Source organism: Varanus komodoensis, unplaced genomic scaffold (assembly GCF_004798865.1).
Source record: "Varanus komodoensis strain SLA01 unplaced genomic scaffold, ASM479886v1 scaffold166, whole genome shotgun sequence".
Lineage (NCBI taxonomy): Eukaryota > Metazoa > Chordata > Lepidosauria > Squamata > Varanidae > Varanus > Varanus komodoensis.
Window position 1 is genome coordinate 158,846 of NW_025335491.1, and position 27,721 is coordinate 186,566.

The 27,721-nt window shown below is 41.6% G+C and overlaps 1 protein-coding gene across 1 annotated transcript in view; it reads right to left on the reverse strand.

Moving 5' to 3' along the window:
• The window catches only part of LOC123021480 (lymphocyte antigen 75-like), a 61,131-nt gene that overhangs the window by 23,669 nt on the left and 9,741 nt on the right, over window positions 1–27,721 (reverse strand). The window contains exons 3-20 of the mRNA XM_044426202.1: window positions 21,809–21,982; window positions 20,988–21,152; window positions 17,293–17,403; window positions 16,855–16,998; window positions 15,507–15,695; window positions 14,298–14,455; window positions 13,529–13,639; window positions 12,887–12,975; window positions 12,500–12,669; window positions 12,188–12,384; window positions 11,204–11,346; window positions 8,564–8,645; window positions 7,917–7,988; window positions 6,125–6,248; window positions 4,805–4,840; window positions 3,277–3,452; window positions 2,490–2,554; window positions 1,370–1,446 (exon numbers count right to left, since the gene is read on the reverse strand). Coding sequence (XP_044282137.1) covers window positions 1,370–1,446; window positions 2,490–2,554; window positions 3,277–3,452; window positions 4,805–4,840; window positions 6,125–6,248; window positions 7,917–7,988; window positions 8,564–8,645; window positions 11,204–11,346; window positions 12,188–12,384; window positions 12,500–12,669; window positions 12,887–12,975; window positions 13,529–13,639; window positions 14,298–14,455; window positions 15,507–15,695; window positions 16,855–16,998; window positions 17,293–17,403; window positions 20,988–21,152; window positions 21,809–21,982 — 2,283 coding nt within the window. The remainder of the gene's footprint in view (window positions 1–1,369; window positions 1,447–2,489; window positions 2,555–3,276; window positions 3,453–4,804; window positions 4,841–6,124; window positions 6,249–7,916; window positions 7,989–8,563; window positions 8,646–11,203; window positions 11,347–12,187; window positions 12,385–12,499; window positions 12,670–12,886; window positions 12,976–13,528; window positions 13,640–14,297; window positions 14,456–15,506; window positions 15,696–16,854; window positions 16,999–17,292; window positions 17,404–20,987; window positions 21,153–21,808; window positions 21,983–27,721) is intronic.

Consider the following 27,721-nt stretch of genomic DNA (forward strand, 5'->3'; position numbering starts at 1 on the left):
AGTCTTCAATTAACAGAAACTGAACAGGATGAAAGAACAGGAAATAGGATTAACTGAAATGGAGTCAGCAGGCAGCAGGAATTCTCACCCCTGAGAGGGACCCGAAGAGCCATAAGCTATTGTTAGAAGACACTGCAAAATCAGAGAGCACTCTCACAAAAAATAAAGGGAAATGTTAAAAAGTGGTAAGCTATGAAGCAGTAGATAGAAAGACTAGGAAGAGTAAAAATAAAAAAATACACAGCTCCATCATCAAAGACGTGATTTAGTACAGAAGGCTCCCAATGCTGCTGCAGCAGTCGAAGACAGACTGAGGCAAAGTAAGTGTCTCTTAAGTCCTGCCCTCTGGACATGCTTTGGAGGAGTCGGGCCGACTTCCTGCCTAAGATCTCAGCTCAGAAGAGTTCCAACGCAAGATCCCCACGGACACAAACCCCATATATGTGATGCACACAGACCATGAAGAACCACCCTGGAAATATGCTGTCAGGAAATACGTTACCATGGAAAGATAAATTCCAGCCTACAGCTATGCCCAATCTGGTGACAGAAGTTATGCTGCCTTGGTGCGCCCTATTCCCCTGAAGAAAGGAGTTCACAGAGCCATACAGTCGGAAGGGGCCTAGAAGGCCATCGGCCGCAACCTCCTGCTGAATGCAGGAATCAAGACTCCCATCCAAATACCAACCAGGCCTGACCCTGCTTAGCTTCCAAGATTAGGCAGGATTGGGCACCTCAGGCTATATGGAAGCTGGTTATCTCCCGTAATCAAGAAAATCCCTTGGGGTCAAGTTCAGTATGTACACACGCACATGCGCACACACTTGGGTCATATACTGTATATATTGTCCCATAATCTATTCCCCACCCTTGGGTCAGGTCCTGCAAGCCTCAGCCAAGTCCTTTCCTTTGCACCCTGACTGGCATGGGAGTGGCATTAGAAGGAGGCGGCTGGCTTGACGGGCTTGCAGGACACAGAGGGGAGCATTCTGAACACTGGCGATGCACCCACCACGCAGAGCACGCAGGCTGTGCCAGCCACCTGCAGAGCCTCTAGTCCAGTTGTTTCTTGGCTATCTGTGCTGTTAGGAAATGTTATAAAAGCTGCAGAAGTCCTACTGACTTCTACAGACTGCATGAACTCTGAATGCAGGACCATCTCTAAGATTACAAACAAGCCCTGCCAGTCTATATTTATTGCCTTTAATATTTGAAGCAATGTTCTGTCTCTGTATATATTTTTTAAAAACCACGAAAGTCTCTGTGGCTGAACGAAACAAAAAGATTTAATAGGGAACAATAAACTGTTCCCAAAAAGAAAAAACTCTTAAGGGTTGTAAAGGACCTGTTTTAAAAATAAACACCTTACCTCTAAACCAGGTTTGATAAGAAACATGCCAACAATTCCTGAAGTGTCGTTCATGGTAGTATGAAAATAACGCAGAACTAGACACAACAAAGAAAACAAGTATTTTAAAAGTAGCCTTCAGTTGTTATTGAAAGACAAGACGACTAAGTAACAAGCGAGCTATGCTGGCTTCTTTATCTGGCATCTGTTATATTACGCAGAACAGGTTTGCTGGAAGAACAGAGATATGGAGATAGCATCTTTTTCTGCAGCTACTGAACACAGTGATTGTTCCTCAATTGTTAGGTTTCTGTTACTTTCTGCCTTGAGCACTTTGGCCCTGCTGCAGTTCCAATCTGGGGACTCTTTACTTATTGCTTATTCTAAAAATTCTGTCCATGCAATTCCTGATTTGCTTTGGGATAAAGAAGAGGGGCTGGCACGCAATCCTAATCAGCACTAAGATTATTAATTAATTAAATTTGTTACTCACCTTTTTCCTTCAAGGGACCCAAGATGGTTCACATAATTCTCCTCTCCAGTTTGTTTTTAAATTGACCCTGTGAGGTAGATGAAGCTGAATGTCAGTGACTGGTCCAAAGTCACACACTGAGATTCATGGCCAAGTGTAGATTAGAACCCAGATCTCCGGTGTTCCAGTCCAACACTTTAACCACCACACCACACTGCCACAGATATTCCGTTGAGGCACTTGCCCCTTGGCAAGCCTTACATTGCAATCAGTTTGTATCGATGCCAAGGACACTTCCACAAATTTTCAGAAGTGCTTGTGACCCAAGCAGATTGTGCATCTAATCCACTGGTTTTTTGTTTTTAAATATCTGTGAAACTCCTGTGGAAATTTCCTGTGGAAGGTGGTATCAAATTTCAGATGATGAATAAATCTTGAAACTCTTAGCTCCAACATCTAGCCTAGTGCTGCAGCTTGTTCACATTACTAGATCATTATGGGCCAGGCACCAATTTTCAGTCAAGCTTACCTCACAGGGTTGTTGTTGTGAGAATAAATGGAGGGGAGGAGAACTTTGTAAGCCACTTTGGATTCCCTGTAAAAGGGAAAAAAAACAGGGAAGAAATGCAGTATGATAATATAATGATAATGATAGATGGGTCTACATACAGCGAATGAAATCGACTTGTAGAAGGTGTGTATCTCAGCCACCAATTCTGCTTCTGATCTGATAACTGCAAAAGCAAAAGGAGATGTGGACTTAAACCTGGACGACCAAATATCTTTCAGTACAGTTACAGTGCAAAGCAAAGTAAGTGTAACAAAGTGAAAACCTTCTGCATAGTTAGATCATTTATGATCACATCCCACCACCAATCCAGGCTTCTCAGTAATATATTGGGGCTCAAAGCATGAAGCCATTTTAATTTTCATCTTTGAATTGCAGTGCAAGATTTCCCTGCAGCAAAACTACAGCCTGCTGATTAGAAGCCTCTGCGTGGCGGCAATTCATTCGCAAAGACAGTTGGTGCTCTTTGACCACTGCTTGCTCAAATGGGAATCAGGCCAAGACCCTCATGTGGTGCTTAGGAAGCCTCGACTTTCTTGAAATGGGCTTCCTCCTGCACTCCAGATCGTAAGAGTCTCAAGCCCTGTTAACTGTTTTTCCTGCACTTTGGAAAGATGGATGTTCCTACAAGACTAATCTTAATGGGTTTCAATCAAACATGGCTCTAATCTACGTGAACCACGCATTCAAGGGTTTAACCTCTAAGCACCCTTGTTAACTACAGACAAAACTGTAGAAGATGGTCAAGCCAGAATAGAGGAAAACCTTGGTTCTGTTCCCACCACTGGGTATCATACTTCTTACCCATCTTCCTAAGCAGACAGACTTCATTATTTCGGGATAGATATGATTCACAATAAAAGCTATCCATAATAAGTAAGGAATTACATTTGCTATTCTGTTCAAAATTCCTGTCAGTGCTGTGAACGAGGTGACAGAAGCCAAGTCACTGTCATTCTTCGAGCAGAATGCAGATGCTTCTTGATAGCTCAGGTGCTTTTCCGGCACAAACCAGAATTCAGACCCATCAATAATCAGTGCTGGCCCATGAATTCCAACTTCATCTACAAAAAAACAAAAAACACAACAGGCATAGACAGGCATTTATATTCAATAAAAATTACATGCATACACAAACCCCCAAAACTTTGCCACTCTGGAACGTGTAACAAATAGTGGTTAATGCCTTGTAACAATCACACCAAGTAAATCAATAGCATCTAAAAGTGCAGCCGTACATATAGCAAGCATCATGACCTGCACACGCCCCAAGGTGTTCAATGCAGCCCTGAGCCACTGCGTGTGATATTCAGGGCTTTTTCGCACAGTAATCTCTCCAGTTCCCCAGCTGGCATGCCCAAGTATAGGCATGCCATGAGGGCGGCATAGCCTTGCGTGTCCCAACAACCCCGTTCTGCCATGAGGTCGATCAAAGAACTACACAGGGCACTGATTCCAGCGACTGATCAGATTCCAGTCAGTGCACATAAATCCTGGAGGGGAAGAATGAGTTGAAGGAGTCTAGCCAGTCTGCACAGAAAAGGCACATGCTTATGTTCCTATGTGGATCAAGGTCCACGACGGTAATTCTATGAGCAATACTTTTGGAAAGCACGTGTTCCAAATGACTGGCATGATGGGCTCAATTTATAAACAACTCGAGTTCCACATACCTGAGATATCACCTTCCCGCGTTCCATTACAGCAAATGCAAGTGCCCCCATAAGCTTGCAAGCCATGAATCAATTATGACTTCGGACACACTTGCTCACTGCCTGTACTAGCACTCTCCCTGAAAATGTTCGTGGGCAGAGCCAAGTTTCTTTACAAAACTGTGTAAGATTGTTCCAAATTTCAGTTAGCTATTGGTTGCTGGGCAAATATATATTCCATATTATATTCAGTACAGAATTCCTGCTAGTGCTACGAAAGAGATCATTCATAAAGTAATATATTACACATTATATTGCAAAATATATTATATTAGATATGTGTGATGTGTTCATGCTGCTCTTTGATTATAAATCCCCTTAAACGAAGTCCCTGCTGAGACTGTTGGTCTGGAGTTAAGCAGATGGTTCAGCTGGGTACAGAGCAAGGAGCCAGCAGCTCACAACTGAGTGCGCCATTTCTCAAACTGTGGCTTCATACCAGAGTAAGCCATCAGATAAAGCCTCGTGCAACCTTATTAGTTCCTCGTGTCACTAGCAGTGGAAAGCTAAAGTATACTGTCGGGCCGTCTAAAGCAGTGGTGCTGCAGTGTAGCAGAGATCAAGTCAACAGTTCCCTCTGCTTGCAAGCTGCATGCAAGGGTGCAAAGCAAAGCGCCCAGGCCCAGCTGTCAGAGATTTCATTTGAGATCTAAGGCACTTTTCAGTTGCATGTGTGGACACCACCTTAATGTGGGAAAACTCACCTGGTTTATACCACTCTGGTATCTCTGGAGTAATACCTGTGGAGAACAGAAGAAGGAATTGTCATTGGGCCTGCTGATTTTGCCTTGGTCACAACGGAAAGGGCAGAGAGAAATGCGCAAGAGCTTTGTTAAACAATGTGTGGAATTGCTTTGTCTCTTTATCAGAAATGCACAAGCAGTGTGGTAAATATACATCTCTTAAGCATGGGCAAAACAATAATTTAAAAGAAAATTAAATCAAGAGTATATAGTGATTTTGTCACACCCTGCAAATCCAGCTTTACTTGGTCAAAAATACCAAGAAGCTCTTGGAAAGACTTGGACAAAGCCTAGGACTTGGTGTGGTGGTTAAGAGTGTTAGATCCAGGTTCTAGTACCCGCCTGGCCATGGCGCTCACTGGGTAACGCTCGGCCAGTCGCAGACTCAGTTCAACCTACCCCAAAGGGCTGCTGTTGCAAGGATAAAATCAAGCTATGTGATGTATGTCATCACAGTTCAGGTTCCCTTGGCCTTGCAGTTGGGAGTCAAAGGAGCAGTTGGAACTCTCAGAAAAGAGCACAGTAGCATCATGCTGTGCATTTTATTTTCCTAAATTCTGCTGGCCCAGGAGAAGGCACTTAGGCTCAGCAGGATACTTCGTATGCCGCTGGTCCCAGATCTAATCCTCAGCATCTTCAGGCAGGGCTGAGAAAAACCGGTTGTGAGTAGCTGCTGTGCAACTTCAGTAAAGGCTGGTTTGCCAACCCAGCATGGATTTTATTGTTTGGAAACACTGGCCTCAAACGCTGCTTTTACTGCATAAAGTGGCTAACTCAATCAGCATATTTTCCTCACACTAACAATATATGAACAGCTGCCCTCAAAGGTGCCCAAATTCTGCCGCTGGCTGCAGTTGCCTCCCTCTTCCTACTGATGGGGCTTCTCCTCCTGATGAATGTGGTCACATGGAATAGGAAGTATGAGAGCAATTTTTAGACAAAATTCTCTAGCCAATAAAAATTGAGCAGTGAATATTCAAAAACTGATTTATGCATCCCTTATAATCATCACTATAAAAAAGAAAGAAGAAAGCCTTCAATCTTGGATGAAAAGAACTCTGGTTCGAAAGAAATCTTTATTAAATTCTGTGTCTCAGATTGCAGAAATCTGGGTAGGCAGCTTGTGTTGGCAGACATAACAAAATGAAGGTGAAAACATTTCCTACCCCAACCCCACAGTGTGTGCTATATTCAGGACCTATACCGAATACAGTGGCACTCAACTTCTAAATGAACATCCATAGGACAGAGCTGTACAATACGTTTGCAACTGAAATTTACCTTTAGAAATCTGGCACACCCATTCAAGCTTTGCACCACAGTGGAATGGTTTTAAATAGAAATCCTCTTCTCTGTCTCCAAAAAGGTGAAATGACCACATTGCTCGTCGCATTGCTCTAAGAGTCTGCTCAACAGGAAGATAAACATGATGAAAATATGTAGCATTGGTATTCAGTATATTTTCCTGCACACATGCTGTAATATCATGCACGTTTATGGACAATTAAATTCCACTGTGCTCAGTGGAGTATACTCCTAAAGAAGCGTCTAAATGCCTAAGTCAGCTCTTAATAAATCCCATTTATCTCCTGTGTGCTTTAAAAGATAAAATGTACAACTAATTAGTGGCCTGTGCATAAGAATTATGTGTCCAATGGAACCGCCTTCCAATAATACATGCAGGACTGCAGCTTGAAGGCGATAACATGCGACACAAGAACATGTGTGCTTCAGCAGGTGGTGGGCTGGGACAGAGCTATGTGACACGGCCACAATCCTTAAAAGTGTGCGGGAGCACAGTGATGCCTGATCAAGGCTGTGCATTTGGTTATCAAATGCCATTTGTTTGTGCAATTACTTTGCATTGTTAACACTGATCTTTTTGCTTTCAAGTTTTTAGAAATAAAATACTGATGGAGAAAAAGAGGATGCTGCCATTCAAATACAAAAATGAAAAACAACCTACTGCAAAAGAGCCACTGTTGCTGCATTTTTCAAATCTATAAACTCATTTGATGAATGCTGCGTAATTTTAAATTTTTATTTGACAGTGCACTTGGCTGAGCAATCCAAAACCCTTTTGCCATCCATCCAAGGAGGGTCCAGAGATGCTGCTCAACTGGTGGCGGGGTAGACTATCTGTTCCTCTGGATCAGCCTGTGAAGAGCTCAGCAAATATAGCAATCCTGCCAGTACTGATTCTGCTGGCACCAGGTCCTACAAAGTGGTGTTCAACTGGAGCCAAATTCTATTCATTCACTCAGAAGCTCCAGCCTTGAGCTGGCACAACTGACTTCCCCCCACTGGAACTCACTGGGGGGGGAGGGGAGCAGGTGGGGAAACAACAGAGAATCATAGGCAACACAGAAGGGTAAGATCTGGCTTTTCACATGCCTCCCTTCTACCTTGGCTTTTGCAAACTATTAGGGCTTTGAAATTGGTGGAACGTCTAGCCCAGGGGTCTCAAACTCAACTGACCTGGGGGCCGCTGGAAGGAGAGTCTGGGTGAGGCTGGGCCGCATCACGTATCCCTCCACCGCGGTGGTGGTGGGCCGCTCATCCCACGGCCGGCCCCAGCACAGCCGGCGCTTTGAAGGCCGCAGGGCCCCTCCCCCGTGCCCCCCCCTGTCCCAGCAAGTGGCCCACGGGCCGCGAGTTTGAGACCCCTGCTCTAGCCAAACCTCGCATCCTGCCACCCACTTAGGAAGGGTCTGTTAAGCCACAGCTGCTTGCCCAGGGTAACAGGATGACTTGGGAGAACTCACTTAGGACTTACTAGTAAACCAAAAGTGCCTTGTTTTTACTGAACAGCAAACCAAAAATGGCACCTCATGTTGACCAAGTTTATCAGCCAATTAATATAGCAACTGAATTAATGTAACAAAATGTAGCACAATTTTATGTAAAAGTTACAGCACAATCCTATGCATGCCTACTCAAAAGTAAGCCCCACAGATTTCAGCTGGACTCACTGCTAAGTTAAGCACATATAGGATAGCCTTATTTAGTTATTTGATTTGTATTCCACCCTTTTACCAAGAAAGCTTTGGTGATCAGAACAGTTTAAATGCACCTTGACAGCTGCACAGTCTCTAGTGTCATAGTCATCTTCTCTAAACTCAGGGGACATGACGACAGTAGACACCTAAACAAAGGAAAGAGACAGTTGCGCAACATATTACCTAATTGCATTTAATTCATATGAACCAGCAAGTTGTAGCAACAATACCTGCAGTACTACAGAGTGTAAGCATCTCAAATGGGGGCTAGCAGGCAGTTCCCACCCGGTAATGGCTCTTAGTGAAGTTGTGCTTTGGTGGATTGCACCAAAAAAGTCTTTCAAAAAATGCATACTAACATAGGCCTTTATGGAAGTGAAAGGCCACATTCTGATATTTACTTAGCACTAGTTAAAGTTAAAAGTTAACTTTAAAAGTTAGCTCATTACCATCTGGAGCTTCATATGTACTCCTATGAATATACAAGGTGTCATAACTTGAGGGTTCCCTATTGATTTTACAGAGCAAAGCGGAATGTGTTCTGTGGAACTGGTTCTTCTGGTGTAAGAAGTGCAGCAGTTCTTGTGGACAGCAACTTCCATGTTTCTTGATGCCCTTCCACAAGCAAGGACTAGATCACTTCTGAATCAAGTGATTTCTTCCACATCCACCTACATTCTCCCAGTTAGGATCTGATCTTCCTTTACTGTTGTCAACTTACCGGCTTATCGTCACTCCACTGCCATGATCCTGGTGACTCTGGATTCCTCTTATTTAGCCCAACCCAGACCCATCTGTCATCACTGAAAAAAGAGAACATTTCGGTACAAAGCTATATTTCAACACAATTACTCTAAAGCTGTGTATTTTATCACAGTCAGCTTATAAAGCAATTGCCTCTGCAGATTTCTGAATTTTCAGTATGGTGGGGAATATGTATTGTCTGCCAAGATGCCCTCTGGGCCAGCCATTTTTGTGTTCAAATGGACATTTCCATAGGAAGCCAGAATCTGTATTTCAGCACTGAAGCAGAAAGGTGGCATGCATTTGGAATACATGTGGTGGACTCGAGGCAAGTTTGTCTCTCTTCGGAAGCAGAACCTACAAGCCTCAACATGAGGTGATGCACTGCAGTCCCACCCCCTTACCATGCACACAGTACTTAGATGTAGAATTGATTAAAAATAAGAAGCATTAACTTTTAAGATATTCTAAGCAGGTTTTCATGCCATGCTATGCCACTTTGAGAATAAGACCGCATGGATTGTTTGTTCATTTGCTAACTCCAATGGACAATCATGAGCTCTGTGGTTTCCCATGGCATGTTTCCATCCCCCTCAGTCCTCCTACAGACTCTGGTATGTTTTTCAGGTGGCTCTGCATAAAAACTCCTCATGTACTTGGTCCGAGACTTTTCTGCAATTCATCTGGTAGGGCTGCTAACTATTAAGAGAAATCCACTCCCATCAGATCACCAAATGGAATTCATTTTCTGAGCCCTTAGGAACACATTCACATGCTTGCCAACATTTTTCTCTTAAGTTCTTGCACTCTGTTACAAGACTACCTCTCCATGACTAAGACATCCATCTCCTGCTCTGCTCAACAATCTTGTAAACTGGGCCTCCAGGTTGGGTTTTCTTTGCTACTGAACACATTTTTTAAAGTTCCTTCATGTTCTGCTGAAACAAGGACACCCACCCACCAAGTGCCATTTCCCCTACAGCTGCCAGTTGCTTTTGGCTACCACCATCCGTCGAGCTTGTTGCTCTCCCTCACCAGCCTCCACTGCTAGCTCCAGTGTGACACACAGACATGGGCTACACGCTCCTGGACTGGGAGGCATATGCAAATCTCATAGCAAGGCTGTAAAAGGAAGAGGAAGGACGTTGTGGAAAGCTCAGGGCAAAACAATACCACAAAGGGGGAAATTGTGCAAATTTTATGTCAGTAAAACTAAGGGGAAATGACACATTCCCTCTTGTGCAGTTGTGGAGCACTGAAAATAACGGTGAAACAAATTACAAACAGGCCTTGACATTCTCCACTATCCATGCTTCCAGGTTTTCAAGAGCAGGGCTGAGAAGAGGGAGGATGGGAGTGGCACTAGTGAGACTGTGAAGAACGGCAGCGGGTTCTGCCACTCCTGCCAGGTGGCTCTTTGGCCTTTCTCAGCCACTTCCAGTGAAGGTGTCCTGGTGGGCTTTGACTCACAGGAAGCCAATGTGGTTATGAACTGCCCAGCAAGTCACGGGCTGTCCGTATGGTTGTACTAGGGTTGCAGGACGCAACCGCTCACCTGGCTGATCAGCCACTGTGGGTTGCCCTATTCTGAGAGCCAGGTCATTAAAATAGAGCTCCTCCTGTTGATCCGTTTTCTAGCAATAACAGCAAGGCTTGGGACCAGGCATGCCTCCTCCCTTACCGACCTGCCTGGTCACCGAAGTCCTCAGATGACATTCCTTTGCAGGCACCACGCAAAGAGCCACGGACCAACTGGAGCCCACCTGCAGAACAGCCCCATTCACTCAGGAGGTGTGGCAGGCCCCACAGCACGCTATTTTGGGTGCCCGCGGAAGACATCCTTGCTCTGGGAAGCAGGCCAGCCATAGTTATAATGTTACCATGTTTTTAACATACTGTTTTTACTTTCATTTGTTTTATTTGTTTACTGTTTACCACTTTGGAATAACACAGTAAAGCCCCACAGTTTTACTGCAAATAGCTAAACTGTGTTTTTCTATTTTCATTGCCATTTGCCACTTAACTGTCACTTTAAACAGCATACTTTAAACAGCAAACTATTTTATGCTTTGAAGATGACTAATCCTTTTTTCCATTCCGCACTTTTTTAGCTGAATCCCTAATGAATTCTGTTTTCACCAGAAATCAACAAAAAGCACATTTCTGACTGGCTGGAGTTTGAAAGAGAGAAAAGCAAAACATAAAACCCTAATACAAAGAAGTGGAGCAGCAGAAAGAAAGAGGGAGAACCCAGCAGCCAGCACAGAATCTTAGAGAAAAAAACAAGTCAGAGCCAATGACAGTCATTCCAACATGCTGCTTGGGCACAGGTGGACTGGCAAAGTCCCTGGCAGCCACGTGGGGATCTGTGAGAAAAGAAACAGGTTCTGCAGTGCAGGACCCTGGGGTACCAGCCAGAGGACTGGAGGGGACAGAGGCTAAGACAACCCACAGAAAGTACAGAAAACAACTCATCCCGCATAGCTTGTTTACAGAGTGGGTTGTCATGTGAACTATTTCATCAACCTTAAAAAGAAAGTTGCAGGACATCCAAGCTTGCAGACAGATTCATCGACTGACTTGCAGCACAATACCAGCAGGATCTCAAGAATATTACCTGATAATTTCTCTCAATGTGGTATGGAGCTCCCTCATTTCATCCACGTGGCTAAAACTAGGAAGATGTCCTCCAAGAGCCTCACAAAATCTCTCTGCTTCTTCCCACGTTCTGGTTCTCAGCACTCTTTCCTTATGAAAGAACTTTATAAAAGGAAACGAAACATTGTAAGCTACCCACAGAACCTAAGGACTAACTGGGTGCATATAAATCAAATAAATAAAAACATCAGACTCAATCCTTTATCAATTTTATATTTTGAGCATTCTCTTTTAATTCTTTGATTTATTTATTTGGGATATTTTTAGGCCGTCCAATCACACTGAGTCTCTTGATGGTCTGTTGTTCACTCATACTGCTTCTGTGTAAGCATTTAATTTTATTCTTTCTTGATCAAACACACACACACACAGTTAGCCAAGAATACATCTTACATTTTTTTGGTTTGGGTACTAAGCTGCTGTGAGCATTATTTTAGCTTTACTCCACTGGTGGAAAGGGAGAAGGCATTTTTTGTCTGACTCACTCTTACAGTACCCTGGAAATTTGTTCCAGACGATTGAGGGTCCTCTGGAACTATGTGGGAAGCTTCACTGTGGGCAGCAAGAGTAATCAGCAATGAGTAAAACATGCTTTCCTCTGCACAAACCAGCAGGAGCTGGATCAATGACCTTCTGAAAACAGAGGATTTTCCATGCACAGAATGGTAACTCAGGGTCCCAAATAGTCTGCTCAGAGCCTGATCATTCACTGAATAAATTAATATAATTTTAGAAAGAAACTGATCAGTTACTGCAATCATGTTATGAAATAACATGCTGTAATGAAACTTTTGACCAGGAAAAAAGAAAAATATCCAGATATTCTACGGGCTTTAATACAAACCAACACAGTACAATATGGATACTGTTAACACACACACACACATGTTCTCATGAAATTACACTAGATCAATTAGGAACTTTAATAGGAATGATATACTACCTTATAACAAACAAGACCTGATCCACTGTGCCACCCTTCAGGGCAGGGGTCAGTGACTTTGGGTGGTACGTCTGGTTTCCTTTTTGGTCCAATGTATTTCTTGCAAATAGAGTAAGCTTTAAATGTTTTGCAGTTCTTGACTTCCCACTTTCCAAGGTATTTTCCACTCGACATAGCCACACATCCTCCAAGCAGAGCTAGAATGTTGATTTTAAAAACTTTCAGCATTGTCTATACTTATTTTCAGAAACCGAACATTGTACAAAACTACTTTCCAAAACACGTAGCCACACACCAATTTCAAGATTTTACCTGGTTCAAATCTGCCCCAGTTTGCATATGTCAACATTTCAATAGTTCCATCAACACTTCCCCAGCTATATTCTCCTGAAGATTTGATATCTTGCAAGCCAGTCCAGAAGTACTTTTCTTCAACTCTGCTATACTTTCTAATCAGACTGTTTATGAATTCTTGTTCAAATCTGTAAGAGTCAAAAGTTACAGATTAAGGAGTAATTACCCATATCAAATGTGCAAATACATCTTACTTGAGGGAAATGAACACTTTGCTTCACAGGGATATAGTGTATGTATTTTCCACATTCATATATTTAAGAAGTACATAAGAGTTAGCAAATTAGACTTATCTCTTGCCCACCAATTATATTTTATTCATTCAAAGTGAAAACTACACAATACCTGTTCCCTATTGTGAGATTGCATGATTTTCCAAATGAGACTTCATTCTCTTCGACTTTGTAACAAAAATTTCCATGCTTCTTCCATTCCTAGTTTGGAGAATGATAATCTTTTACTTTTAGATAAATGCAGCATGCCCAATTCCCTTACCACATTCACACATAATGCTAAACCAGGATTCCTGGCTTACTTTGAATAAGGCATGCATTTCTTCCTCCTGTCACAACATGGTTTGTTGCTAGCTTACAATTCTACCTTGCCTGGGACCAAAAAATGAAAATTCTGGGTTCAGGTGGCACAGTAAGATCTTCTTTGCTGCTCAATTTCATGCACTTGTAGGAGTGAAGGAGAAAAGGGGGAGTGGACAGGCTGCATGCACTAGCACACAACTTATCCATAGTTATGTCAGGATAGACACGTACAGGATCATCCCCTGAGACATTAAAATAGCCACTAGGCACAATACAGGTGTTTACTCTTTTATTTAGTATAAGAATTGTAAATAATTCCATTTTATTTTCTGTGTTTATTATTACTGAATATGAAATGTGAAATGGCAAACATGTTGAGCAAACGGTAGCAAATTATGTTAAATAAGATCACCAAGATTAATTAAAAATAGAATTGTTGCTATTGCCTTACCCCATCTGTAGGACAATCCTTAACAGGTTTTGGTTTATCCAAAACCTTTCCTTTTTTCATGCACACGTATTTGAGTTTATCATCACAATGTAGAACGTTCCATCGGCCCCACTATAAACAAGAGGAAAAAGCGGGGTTGTCTTTGTTAGACACCTAAAGTCTCATTCTTTTTATGTTGCATATAAACACACTTCTTCAATACTGGAATAAAGGCAGATTTAGCCAATTCTCAGCTTTTCCCATGTCCTTCTCCTCAAAGGAGGGATTCCCACCTTCCTCAATGCCTTCTCACCTTCTAAACCCCCCATTAATCACTGTTGCTTATGCACCTTGGCACCTCCCATTTATCTACCATGCCTTGGAGAGACCAATCAGCAGGTGTGAAAGCTGGTGTCCCACAAAAGGTGAGAGATGGCTGTGTATGTTTCCTCTTACAGAAAGCTGTGAGCGACTGAGAAGACATGATAGGCCCTGTGTATTTGTTCTAAGGTCTGTCATTTTCTTGTTCTAAGGTCCATTAACATGAACTACAGCTGTAGAAACTGGATATTTAATGCTTACTCCTATGCATATTTGCATGGGAGAAAGTTCCACTGAAGTCAGAGGGCCTTATTTCCTAGTAAACATGCGATAATAACCCCCTCCAAAACTAAACAAGCTATACACATACACAAAAGCACAATATAAGGCAATTTATGAATTTTATTCCCTGCTCTGAAATGGGATAGGCACTTTGAACATTTAATTATAGAATATAGACGTTCCTTACCTTTCCTGAGTAGGCAACACAGTTAGGAGTGCTGTTGGAAGGAATTTTTGGCTCATTTTGATCCCAGTAGGTAAAAACCACGTCGGAGCCATCTGACCACTTAAACAAGGCTGGAACTTCCTCATTGATAAACCCTGTCCATACTTTATCTTTTGTTTCTATATTCAGAAATGCAAGCAAGCAATTAAAAAAGAATACAGACAATGGAATGACAAGGCACTTAGAAACAATGGACAGCCAATAGGTCAGGGATGCTTTAACTTGTGGTTATACATTAAGTAGGGAGGTGAACTTGATGGGTTTATTGGCCTCTTTCAACTATTCTTTGAGTCCATGATTAGTCATGTAATCAGAACAAGAACACATTTTTCTCCCAGAACTGAGTGGAAGTTCCTAAGACTTCTTACAGTACATTTAAAAGGATGTAGCCACCACAGTGTCATGAGGTAACTCACGCTTCAATTAATTCATACAGCAGACCATATATCAGCTAAAAACTTTTATTGCTACTCACTACAAAATTTACGATTTAACTGATAAGCTCCACTAACGAGCTCCCTATCTCTTCAAAAGCAACATGTGGCATCAAACCTTCCTGTCTCATCTTTCCGCCCGAGGGTGTGGCAGACCCCTGTCCCGTTGTCGTAATTGGGTCTGTCGCATTAAGGCTCTCCTGTTTTGGGCATGTGCCAAACTCTCCGTCATGTCTTTTGCCCTCCTGAACTCTGTTCAGCAGTTTCAGAGCTAGGAGCTGGGGGGGGGGCACCTTCCTCAGGCAGCCCAGAGCTAGAATCAGAGGAAGCTACTCCTTCAGGAGCTTCCCCATCAGCCTGCGGGGGGTTGTATGCTCAGGGGCCGAGGGATGAGGTGGTGGAGAGGTTTCTTGCTCAGTAGCCTGAGAGCCAGGCTGTATATGGGCTGTCTGAGCACTGGTTCTCAAATATAAGTCTCCTTGGTCCATTGCCAAACTCTCACTGTTGGCTCCTGTCTCTTCCTCATGAGTAGACGTCTCTCCCGAGCCGTCAGGCACGACACACAGTGCATTTAACCCAGGCTGAATTATGTATTTGTTTATTCTTGAAACTGTGACAAATGGGAAATAATAACTAATCGAAAGCTAATTTCCATTACATTACTTATCCTTAAATTGAGAGAGGTGCTTAGGCTGAATACTGTAGATCATTCTCGGCTATGTTTAGCCAAACTTACCATTATGGATTTGTGTAACAAGTAACTCCACATCTGCTAAGGAATTTATGCTGATTAAGCTACTACTGCTCGCACTGCATGAGTGATATGCATCTTTCCAGGAAGCGGAAGCGTTCATTAGCATATAGCAAAATCCATTGTGAGGATACCAGTTAGAGTCACACTGGGTCTCTTCATAGTTTTGAACTCCTGGGAATAAAGAGAATAAGTGAATTATTTGCTGGTCAATATACACTGGGAGGTGATGGTAAAAGTCCCAACCTCTTAAAAGCACAGAACAGAACTAACGTGCAACTAACATGGCACAACCTGACCATACACTATGGAGGAGCTGTAGCTCAGTGGCAGAGTACATGTTTTGCATTCAGAATATCTCAGGTTTGAACCTTGGCATCTCCAGTTAAAAGAGCCATTAAAGACGTGCCTGAAACTAGAGAGCTGCTACCAATCAGAGTAGACAATACCTGGCTAGATGAGAGAGACAGTTTGACCTGGTATAAGGCAGCATCCTTCTGCAAAGATTCTCCCACTCAATTTTGCAGTCACATTGAAATGCTTTTCAGAAATATAAATCAAAGTAGTGCAGAATAAATCATGCTAACATCACATCTTGGAATGTAAGTGCAGTACATTCTCTGCCACCTCCACTTCTGCATTTTCCAAGATTGGAAAGAAGCCCATGCAGGCTGAAGTGTGTGGACTGAAGGGTTTTGGTGCACGGAACAGAAGAACAGGAGATGATTCCCACCCCACTCTTGCCATTGGCACATAATTACCCATGAAGCTTCAATCCGATTTTCTGTCTTTGGTCTTCTGTCCCTTCATACCAATGCTGACAAGAATGTACATTTTATTTTAAAATGCTACCACTCTCCAATTAGCTTCCTACCTTGCATTAATACAAATAATGAAACCCAGCCCAAGAGATATTCATGCTGTCTGATCCTACATGTATTTAATAAAAAGGAGGTTTCACTGAGTTCAGTCAGACTTACTCCTAGGTAAATGTGCACACTGCAATCCCACACACACTTCTAGGGAGCAAACTTGCCTAAACTTTTCAAGTACTGGTAATTATGGTCCCACTCTTGGGTGATGGTGAAAATCCCTTAAACTCTTTCCAGACTTGGTTTCTGCAAAAACTGAACTTCTGCACTCTTTTCTCACCCTTTGCATCTCATTATATTCTACTGTGATGAATATTTGGTATGGGTTTGGGTCTTTGCCGAGAACATTTTGCAATGCTATTTTTATTGCAAACAGAATTTCATAACTAAGTATGCCTGAAGAAGATGACAGTGGTTTAATAGTGAGAGGCAGCTGCAACCACAAACCGATCCTGATTTACCTGGGAGCTCTGACTCAGTGCTGTTGAATTGTTTCTTGCAGACATAAGGAAGTGCCGTCTCACAAGCATAACTCTTCCAGTCACCCTTGTTGGCATCCATAATTGCACACGCAGTTCCATCCAGAGGGGATGAATCCTTCATCTCTGCAGAAGAATAAAAATTAGTATTTAGAGTAGTGAATAAGAAATCAGAGTCTGCATAATTACAGGACTTGGAAGAACCGACGTGTGCATTGTTGTTCCTTCCTCCTTTTAAAAATGGTCACAAACTTCATGGAAGTTTTAATATAATATTCTTGATAGTGTGCTATTAAAATATTTAATAAGGCTGCAAACCTGTGTACACATACCAGAGAGTAAGCCCAACTGAACGCAGTGGAACTTACTTCTGAGTACACATGCATAAGATCACACTGACTAACCGACAGGTGCGTTTACCTGGACTCCAGCTAAGGAAGTTCAATGGCGTATGGTCTGACCACTGCCAGCCTCCAAAATTATCCAGTTGGTTTAATCCAATCCAAAACATGTCTGCAATGTCATCTTTAGCTAGAGGGTTAAAAAAATATCAGATGTTGATATAATTATAGGTGTTCAAGCAACAACATCATACTTGTGACTCAACTGCTGCCCTGAATCCAAACAGCATCTTTCAGTGTAGCTTTTCCTTACCTGGGATATTATGATTATGATTAGAATCTGAGCTGCAATACAACAGCATGGGAAAATGCAGGCACTGTTCCCACAGGTGTTATAAATGCTGTGTAGAATGTGTTCAAACAATAAATGAATTTATTGGACAGTGCCTGTGAAATCACCAGTGATAAGTGAGGACATCATTTTGAGAACTTAAATATTTTCAAAATACTAGCAATGCCTGTGATGCTACAAGTATATTTGGGGTGCCAATTCAGATCTGTTTAAAACAAAGAACACTGCAAACGGGCATGACACAGCATGGCTAGACACATCACATGTATTTGTTCAAGTTGTTGCATAATACTGGATTTTTTACCCTTTTCTGACCAATAGAAATATATGCTGCATTTTGAATTTCCATATTACTTATATGCAGGTGAGCATTTCTCTGCCAAGAAGCACAACGCTGACCTAAGCAGTTGCTTCCTGTAGAAAGCAGCATTGAAATTATGGAGACGGATTCTTTTCGAGATCTGCATGATCTGTAATATGATGGTAGAAAAGCTGATAACTTTTATGGTTGTTTTGAAAAGTTACTGCTTAATAACTTTTTTGTATTAAAATGTAAGTTCTTTTTAACAAGGTTAATTCTGACTTGGAATCTAATAATGCCCCTATAAATCTGCATGAAGGGCAAGTCCATATGCTAAGCTTATTGAGCTTAGTGGCAAATTAATATCCTTTAAAAGGAATGCTATGCTCCAGCATTAGTGCTAATGATATTGTGCTACTGCAAAGCAACACTTGCACAACGTAACTAGTACTTGCAAAGGCAATGTTTGCCACTGAATTTCAGCGGCAAGTCACTTTTCCCCACTGCCTTTGCAAGTGCTAGGCACCTTGCACTAGCATTGGTTTACACTAGAGTAAAGTTCTCATCACTAGTGCTAGGGCACAGATGGCAACTATTAGTTTTCATTCTTGTTGGCCATGGTCAGCAATGGTCTATAGCTCCAGAGCTGCAACTTCTACCCCATCATCGCAAAACATCAGAAATACAGCTATTCTAAGTTTACACATGGTGAAGAAAGCAAAACATTATATCCTTGATAAAATATTGCTGTCTTTCATACTGTAGAATTTGCCTTACTATCCTAAGGTAAGAAATTCAATATATTTTGATTATCCTAAGTCCAGCTCTAGCAATCCCACTACCACATAATGGGATGTACTTTTGCTTAGAGAAAAAAGACACTAAGGGAACAATCCTATGGTCTCTTGATGGTGGTGTCATTAAATGCTGCACGCTGCGTCACTATTGTCACAGTAGTTGTTGAGAAAAGCCTGCACTTTCTCTAGGGATAAAATATATGAAGGCAAGAAAGTAAGGTTACCCTCCTAGTACACATTCACACATTCATGGGAGCAAGTTCCATGGAACTCAGTGGGGCTTACTTGGAGCAGATGTGCACAGACTGCAGTGTAAGGAAGTGAACCTTGCAAGTTGCAGAATTATGATTACAAAAGGCGGGGGGGGAGGAACCTGAAACTGCCATAATAGTCAAAGATCCACTTTCTGGCAAGTATGCCAAGGGTAAATCTCTGTACTTTTGGGGCTTATCTGAATCTGTGAAGTGCTTTTTGAAAAGCAGCTGATTATGTTATATATAGATTAAGTTAACTGAAAATGAGCACATTTAACCTGCTTGGCCCTGTGCCCAAGAAGAATACCACCCAGAAGAAAATAAAACCAGAACTGCTCATGCAAATCCTTTCTTAATCCTTGCATAACATGGATTACACAGAATGTTTCTATATGCAACAGATTATTTTTAATTCAAGCTTCAACACAATTCTGTAGAAAGCTAAGATATACCTTGATCTACATGAATGAACTGGAGCAAGGGGCAGTTTGGATATGTAGGAATATTCACCTGGGAACAAATCTGAACAACATTTAATGAGGTTCAGAAGTAGCCATCCAGAAAGGGAGACCAAAAAAAGAAAAAAAATGAATTCTGAAGCTTTGCATTATTGACTTTTTATACATGATTTATCTTTCATACTTTTCATTTTCTTAATGAAGAACTGTGGCTGAGATATAGTAATTTGTTCCAAGTTGCTAAAAATGTCTGAATAGGAACTTTAGAACTCACACTGCTAGGCCAAAGTCTAGCACTTTATTTACTAAGTAATACTGACTTCTTTTAAGGTACTCTGTGCAGAACTCTCCCTGAACCTCTTCGTCAGAGAGGATCATGCAGAATCCTCACAACTGAAACTTAATAGCTATAGGACAAGACTCAGCTAGAGATATTGAAGGAAATCCTGTTCCATAAATCTCCTGGTGTTTTGTTCCCCTAACTGATTTTTAAAAATTGAAGTAGTTAATGACTTTGTCCAGACATCACAGTTTAGTATAATGAGAATAAGTCACAGCAAGCCCTAAGATCACACATACTCTGCTCTGGAACAACCTCATGGAAGAGTTTTGAAGCTTTTCATTCCATTTTAGATTAACCACAGCCTAGACAAAGTCTGCTTAGTCTTAACTCTGCATTGTTCAAATCCAAGCCACCTTTAAACCATAGCAGATGAAGCTAGTTTTCTTCACCTAATGGTAAGTTGTGGCTTACCACTGTTTGGGGTACAGTGGCACAGTAATTTGTGGTTAATCTAAAATGGGAACTTCTCCATGTAGCCGCATGGGAGGACAGCGGGAGAATCTGGGAAGAGGATCTTATTTTCCTAACACTAAACATTGATGCAACATTGTGCAGTTTCATGGAGAAGGAAGAACTGAGTTGGGGAAATAATGCAAGGGAAGTATTGTTTTCTACTGCATCATCTTTCCTATCTAAATCACATCCCAGTATGTTTTCTTCTGTGTGACCAATAAGAGTTGAGGGAATGCTGGATAGGAAAAATGGTAAAGGGTAGGTAAATTAATGCAATATCCCACCCCCAACTTTCCCAAACCAACTTTTCCCTGCATACAGAGAGAGAGAGAGAGAGATACCTCATGGGAGAGCTTATTCATGGATACCCCGTATTACCCTGGTTGATCCTGAGAGCTTGTTATGCAATTACACAAATAGATTTGATATTCCCCAACTACTAAGGGCAAGAAATACTTGATTAGCCATACTCTGAAATTCAGCACAGTTGAAGAACCACAGCAAGTATGTACACAACAGTTAACAATATAATGACAGAAAAAAGGAGGGGAAAACTAAGAACCTTTCCTGGTTCAGAAAACCTCATGGACAACTTTGCCTTCTGTGTTATGAAATAAACTTGAGTAGCAGGGATTTTGAATAGCTCAGGTGTAGAGAAAAGAGAGCTTCTGCTGTACAGAAGACATTCTCTCTTTCAGGGTATGAGAGCTGGTAGTTAGAAAATTACCTCAAAACTACTGCTCATGTCAAAGATCTTTATGTCTCCTATGTTAATAACTGCTTCTTCTAGAATTCACTGTACACAAATGAACCTACCTTGAATGTAGTGTAGCTCAGATGCACTGGTGATGCTCAGCAAATCTCCTCCTTGCCTCTGGCATGAGATATATGCTTCTTTCCAAGAAAGGGGACCCTGTGTATTTACCTGGTAGCAGCTTCCAGAATCTGCATCATGCTCCCATGTATTTTGACAACCATCCTCTGGTGAAAGCAAAAGAATAATTAAAACCTAAGTCCCATGCAGGCAGCACTGAGTGCCACAAGCACTCAGTAGATTTGTGTTTTGCCCTCAATAAAATGGCATTGACTTGAGAATGATACAGACATATAGTGTATGGACAGTAGTCCAAAGCAGTGCAGCAAACAAGAAGTCCATGTGCATCTGGACATGGACTCCCTACCCAGCATCCTCCTGTTCCATGCACATGTAAAACAAGTGGAGACTAAGAAAGGGGTACACAGTCATTTCTTGTGATGTCTGCTTGCATGTTCCAATGGTCAGGGTAACAAGTGGGCTTTCTGTCCCCAAATCCCACTAGTGAAAACCCAGGTGAAAATACATAGAATACAAGTGAATCACGTCCTACATCACAGCATTGATTCCTCATATGTTCTGCACCAACACTGGAACATTTTATTTATTTTAAGCATTTACAATCCTTATTATTTGGTTGGCTCCATAATTAAACAATTAAAATCCTCTTTCTAATTTATAACATAGAACACAAAAACAGAAGTACAGATATACAACACAAGAGCTTAATACAATTTCTGCCCATGAAGTGTAAAAATAAACAAGACACACTGAAGTAAAATAAATTTTTCAAGATGTTGTTTTATACAGGAATGCTACTTGCCTGGTTTTAAGCAGAAACCCCATTTTCTACCAGTATCAAAATTGGACGTTGTGGAACACCACAGACCATCCTCGAACATTCCATTGCGTATGCAGTCATGATGCCATGTCTTATTCATCAGGAAAGGGAACTCACACGGCTTTCCATTAGAATTCCCATCCCTTGTATAAATTACTACAGAGAAAAGGCCAGAGAAGTATTTAGCATGTAGAATATATATCAATCAACCAATACAGGTCATTTGGAAGTAAGAAATTAACAGCAACTTCAAGCCTTCAACGATGGGGTTTGTATAACTGTAGAACAACATGACATGGTGGGAAAGACCTCACCTTTTGTCCTTCTGTGTTATGCAGACATAGCTGGATTGCAAGAGATTGATCAATGGATCAATTGGACAGAATGGTTTTTGTGTTGTTTCCTCTGTATTCTGTGAGAAGCACAAATGTATATTCCAAAACCAAGGGACTAAGAATAGGGTTTTACGATAAATGGCATAGTGCTGAATCTATTACTAGGTGGGGTTCAAAATGCCCCCAGTGGGGTTCAACATAGGTTTTTCTGAGATGGAGTTTGTTGGAATGCTGATTATTACAATCCCAATGATTTACTGGATTTCTGTATTTCGTGGGCTGAATAGTTTTGTTTTTATCATTCTTGCTGGTTTATATCATAGAAATGTTATTGTCTCTGGTGGATACCTTGAAAGCTGCCTTGTGAGTTCATTTATCCTTAAAGGTGGCTTCTAAACATTTTAACTGAATTAATGTATTAAGAAGTAAGATTTGATCAAGCTAAAGATTACACCATACAGAATTCTTGAATGGTCCTCAAACTGGAATAAGCCGTGCTGAGTTGTCATAAAATTCCACATATATTTTCTGCAAAAATCCATTCAAGGAGAGCCTTTCTATACTTCACAAAACAAGTAAAACTGGCATGCCAGACAGTTTTGCATTCCTATGAAACTGGATTAGAACAAGTTGTTTATGGACTTGAAAAAGAGACTAACAATTTTCTTCAGCTTGACTGATCTCCCTTATCAATGCCAGTCGCTTTGAGTCCACCCAATCATGTTCCTGGCAAAACATATTTTCAGGTTTTAACTGGTATGATCTAACAGAGCTGCCAATGAATATAATGCTTCTGCAAAGGCATAATTACTCATAGTAGCAGCAGAAATTACTGGACCTGAAACTGATATGCCTTAGTCCTCATCTGGTATTGCAGTGCTCGACCTCTGCTATGATATGTCCCTTCAGGTATCTAGGTGGGAAGCATTATGGAGAAATTGCCACAAGCCTGGAAGCAGGCCTTCCTGAGAGGACGCATCCAAGCTAGAGTGAGTTAGGCAACCTATTCGGGCGCATTTAGCAATTTGAAAAGCTATTCTGGGCACCACCACAAAATGGGCACACTGGAGGAAACTATCAGCTCGCCATGATCTTCATTTCCTAGGAATGTCTCAGGGCCCCACATGCAGCCCCATGGAATTTATAGGAAACAAACATGGAAATAGCTAGAAGTTCTCTTTGCTTCGAAGCAATCCCAACTGCCAATAAGGAATTTTAATATAAATGATAAACTATAAGAAGAAGAACAGCAAAGGAGAAGTTGGAACCAAAACAGAAGTCTCTGGGAACACTGGTGGAACACTAAGCTATGGAAATCTTGGTAAACAAATTCTTCTTGCTTTCAAGGAAAAGGAAACTGATTTTAGGTTTGAAAACATTAATCACTCTCAAAGCACATTATCTTAATATTTTTAAGGGCAGTAATTCCAGGACTACACTGTTTATCTGATCTTCCTCCCTACAGCAGTTGTTTAGCTTTCAACACAGTTGTAATGCTAAATAATGTATTCTTTTGAAACAAGTGCTACCATATTGTTGATTGCATTACAGGTTTTGTAGTGGAAACATCAAGACATAACTGGGAAAAGAGTTCTAATGCAAGGAGGCTGTTTGTATGCCATTCACACATGGATATCATGTATTCAAAAACTGTATGCTGAAATACTTTTAGTAGGCTAACTCATAGATCACAAAAATTTTCAGGCTTTTGAGCCTCCACCATCAATCAGGTGGTACTATGTTATAAAAAGAAGTTACAAGATGTTATAAAAATCGGATTAGTAGGGGGTGTGGGATATAAAAGGCTCTCTGAATGTTGTCAGGATACCTATACAGCCAGAGTCATAAAATTATGTGAAGAGGGAGGGTTTGCAATCATTCAAATTCAGCTCTGCCAAGTGATGTGATAGCCTCAGGTTTCAGAGTGCCTGTGTCAACTCAGTGAAAGAATCCTCTGACGGTTGCTGATCAAACCAATTGTTGATTTGAAAATATAAAATCCAGCTGCTTGCCAAAAATCTTTACATCCTGGATGAACCAGGCAAGTTCTTCGGTTGGTGAAAATATATTTTTATATGTATTTTTTATTTGGCTTATATGTTCCTTCTCTGCAACAACAACAACAAATTTAAAAAGCAAAGCATTAAAATGTAATTCAGGCAACATATCCATTTAAAACTGAAACTGAAAAGCTGTCTTGCTGGTACAGATGGGAACTGATCACAAAGCATTTAAGTTTAAAGAGGGATGTCAGTCTAGCTGGTGAAAAGTTTCTCAAGAACATCAACTTCTCCAGTTGTTTCAGTCCAGTTCAACAGGAATACAAAATTAACAGTTTCATCTGCTTCAGTCAATTTGACTGTTTTTTTCCTTTGTCAAGCAAAGCAAGTCTGCATATCCTTCCATTGAGCTTTGCAGAAATTGTATGTGTAAGTGAATAGTAACTCAACATTATTATCCTAGTTCATACTTAAAAGAAACAACAACTTTACTTACTGTAGGTGTGTAATTAAAATAGGTCTATATGATAAACCTGACAGTCCCATCAGATTCCCACAGTGGGGCTCAAACAATTTTGCCTACATACAAATACTCTGGGGTAGTACAGGGAATGCGTCCTATTGCATGGCACAAGTCCATGAACACGTCTTTTGGGATTCTATTACAGTTGTTAATTTATAAATTAAGAATTTCTACATTAAATTAAGACACTGTACTGAGTTTTTAAAAGCACATTCCTGTTCATGGGCTTATTAGCTAACAGACACAATACAACCCTTCCCCCCCCCCGCAAAAAAAGAAAAGAATAGGAAAACAACAGCCAGAAAAGCACATTTTTGTATTAAGTTATAGTTACAGAAGAACAGAAAACTAAATATGCTTTGCAACATGGACTTCATCAACCAAGTTGCACAGCAGCAACAAGAGAGAAAGACACAGGCAGCCTTGATTTATTTGTTCAGACATGCTCAATGTTTTTCCCCAGTGAGAACCACAAATTCATAAAGAGTATGTCTTGTAAGATGTAGTATAACTACAGGCACTTTATGTGAGGCCGGTCATAGAGAATGCCTAGGTAAAATGGAATTGGCAAGACTCCATAACACCTGCATACTTCAAGGGTGCTAAATGCAGAAGTCTGGGGAAGGGGTCAGAAACTTTAATCATTATAGTATTCTCATTTCCAGTTGTTCTAGCTTTACATGGCAAGATTTACCTGGTTCCTTTCTTCTAGGACATGTATTGCTAGAAATAAAGCATGGCCTATAACAACAAAAGGATATATATTATGGTAGTAATTTAAAAATGGGACATGCTTGTTTATTTCTTCCATGCAGCATCTGTCATTCCCGAGGACCTATCCTCCTGTTTTGCAATCTACATCTTACAATACTGAAGTAACTTTCTTGAGTTCAGTGGGCTTATTCTAAGGTAAGTGAGTACAGGACTATAGCAGTAATTAACTTCTAATTAAAAGAACTACCACTGAGTCCTATTACCAGGAGCAATTCTTTAAAATGTGGAGCAGAGCACGGAGAGTTGTAGTCGGATCTGGGACACTTAACTTGAAATTCTAGATCAGCCACACATGACCTTGTGCAAGCCACATTTCCTCAGATTACAAGCTCCTCATCGGTAAACCTAATACAAGCTAACATGTGAAATGGAAATTCAACTTGTCAAAAAAGATGAGTTCAATCGAGTGAATCAACTATTCTTAAACACTGATGTTTTGAAGTTGTAACAATGCAAATTAACAGATTTAATGCATGTGCTTTGAAAAACTAACATTGGGTTGGATCCAAATTAGGTTATGCATGCTTTAGTACCATATAACAAATCAACAGGATTTGTCTTGGTCATGATAAAGTCATCATTTACTCTGGATCTGACTTATTCACTGGATTAACAAATCCTTTATTACATTTTTAGTCAGTCCTACCCGAAGATGTCCAGGGTGCTAAAGCAATCCAGTGGCTCATTATCTGGGAACCTAACCCATTTCATGCCTGAATGGCTGAACCTAGCTTATCCTAGTCCAACACCCCACACAGAACCCCTTGATTACTAGTTCCAGTTGGGTGATGCCTACAATTATACAAAGCACGCAGGGCTGCACCCAACTACTGCAGAATTAGACAGTGAGTTGCAGGACCACCTTTCCTGTGAATTAAGATGGCAAAGCAGCAAATTGTCCGCTCATCTCCCCACCAGTCCTGTCAGCAGAATCTGCCGCTACTGTGTTGCTCCCACCACAGTACAAGAAATCTCCAGGGACACCCTTGCCACAGTTACTGGCTCTGAGGAATAAGCCTTCAAGTCAGGCGTTTGGACGTGGCCGCCTTTCTGAAGAGCCATGCCAGGCACCTTTCTAGCCAATGTGGATCTTGGCCACTGTTCAGAGTATGCAGTAACAGAGGCAACTTGGGAGGTAGACAGCTGGGTGTGCAAGGGGATGGGGCAGGGAGCTTCACTAGGCAGCCTGGCAGACGGGAGGCAGGGAGCCTGACGCAGAAGGAAAAGAGGAGAGAGATGAAGAGGACTGAGAGTTTGCCCAGAACTTGTGAGCAGGTTTTGCTAGCAAATGGAGCCGGAATGAAATTAAGATGGTATGGTTCAAGAGGACTGATTCCTTTAACTAGTGGTGACATCACCTGAGCTGAGTTCTGCTCAGGACACTCGCAACTCTCTCCATGGAAAGGAATGGAAAGCAGATTCTCCATCCCCTTGCAGACCTCCGTACCATTTCTCTAACTATTCCAGAAGGTCCACCAATCCTCCAGAGCAGATTTTCAAGGGGGACGGAGGACTTCAGCTGGAGGGGACGTTGGCTAATATTGCCTCCTCTCCATCCCACTAGCAGAGATATTCTGCCAGATCAGAAGCCATCTCTGGAAGGAAGGAGGAGCCTTTTCATCCACAGGAGGCAAGCTTTAGATTCAACTGAAAAGCATTCCTGAAGTATTTTGCCTCAGTCGCGCAACAGATGGTTAGCTGACAGTATATGACCAGTGTGCCAAGTATTTCTCACGTTTTATGAAATTGCACTTGTATCTCAACGTATTTTGTTAATTCCTTATACAGCCTGTGGTGTGACACAGAATGGCACCTAGGTACTTGGGAATGCTCCTTGATTGTAGTTTGGAGGTACTCATTAATCCATCTTTGTCACTTGAAGCTCAGGAGACATTGGTGGCCTGGAATGCTTTCTACCAGCTCTGGCTGGCAGCCCATCTGTGCCTCTACCTGGACAGGGATAGCCTGACTTCTGTAATCTATGCTCTGGTAATCTCTAAATTAGTTTACTACAACACACTCTACATGGGGCTGTCCTTGAAGATGTTTCAGAAGCTGCAGCCGGTGCAGAATGTGGCAACCAGCTTAATAACCGGGACTTGGAGGCCCAAACACAGAAGACCAGTTCTGGCCCGCTTGCATTGGCTACCTGTATGAGGCCAGTACCAATGCAAGGTGCTAGTCCTAACTTATAATGCCTTACACAGCTTGGGACACAACCCCTGCTGGAGCACCTCTCCCAGCCCCAACTGCCCAGACACTA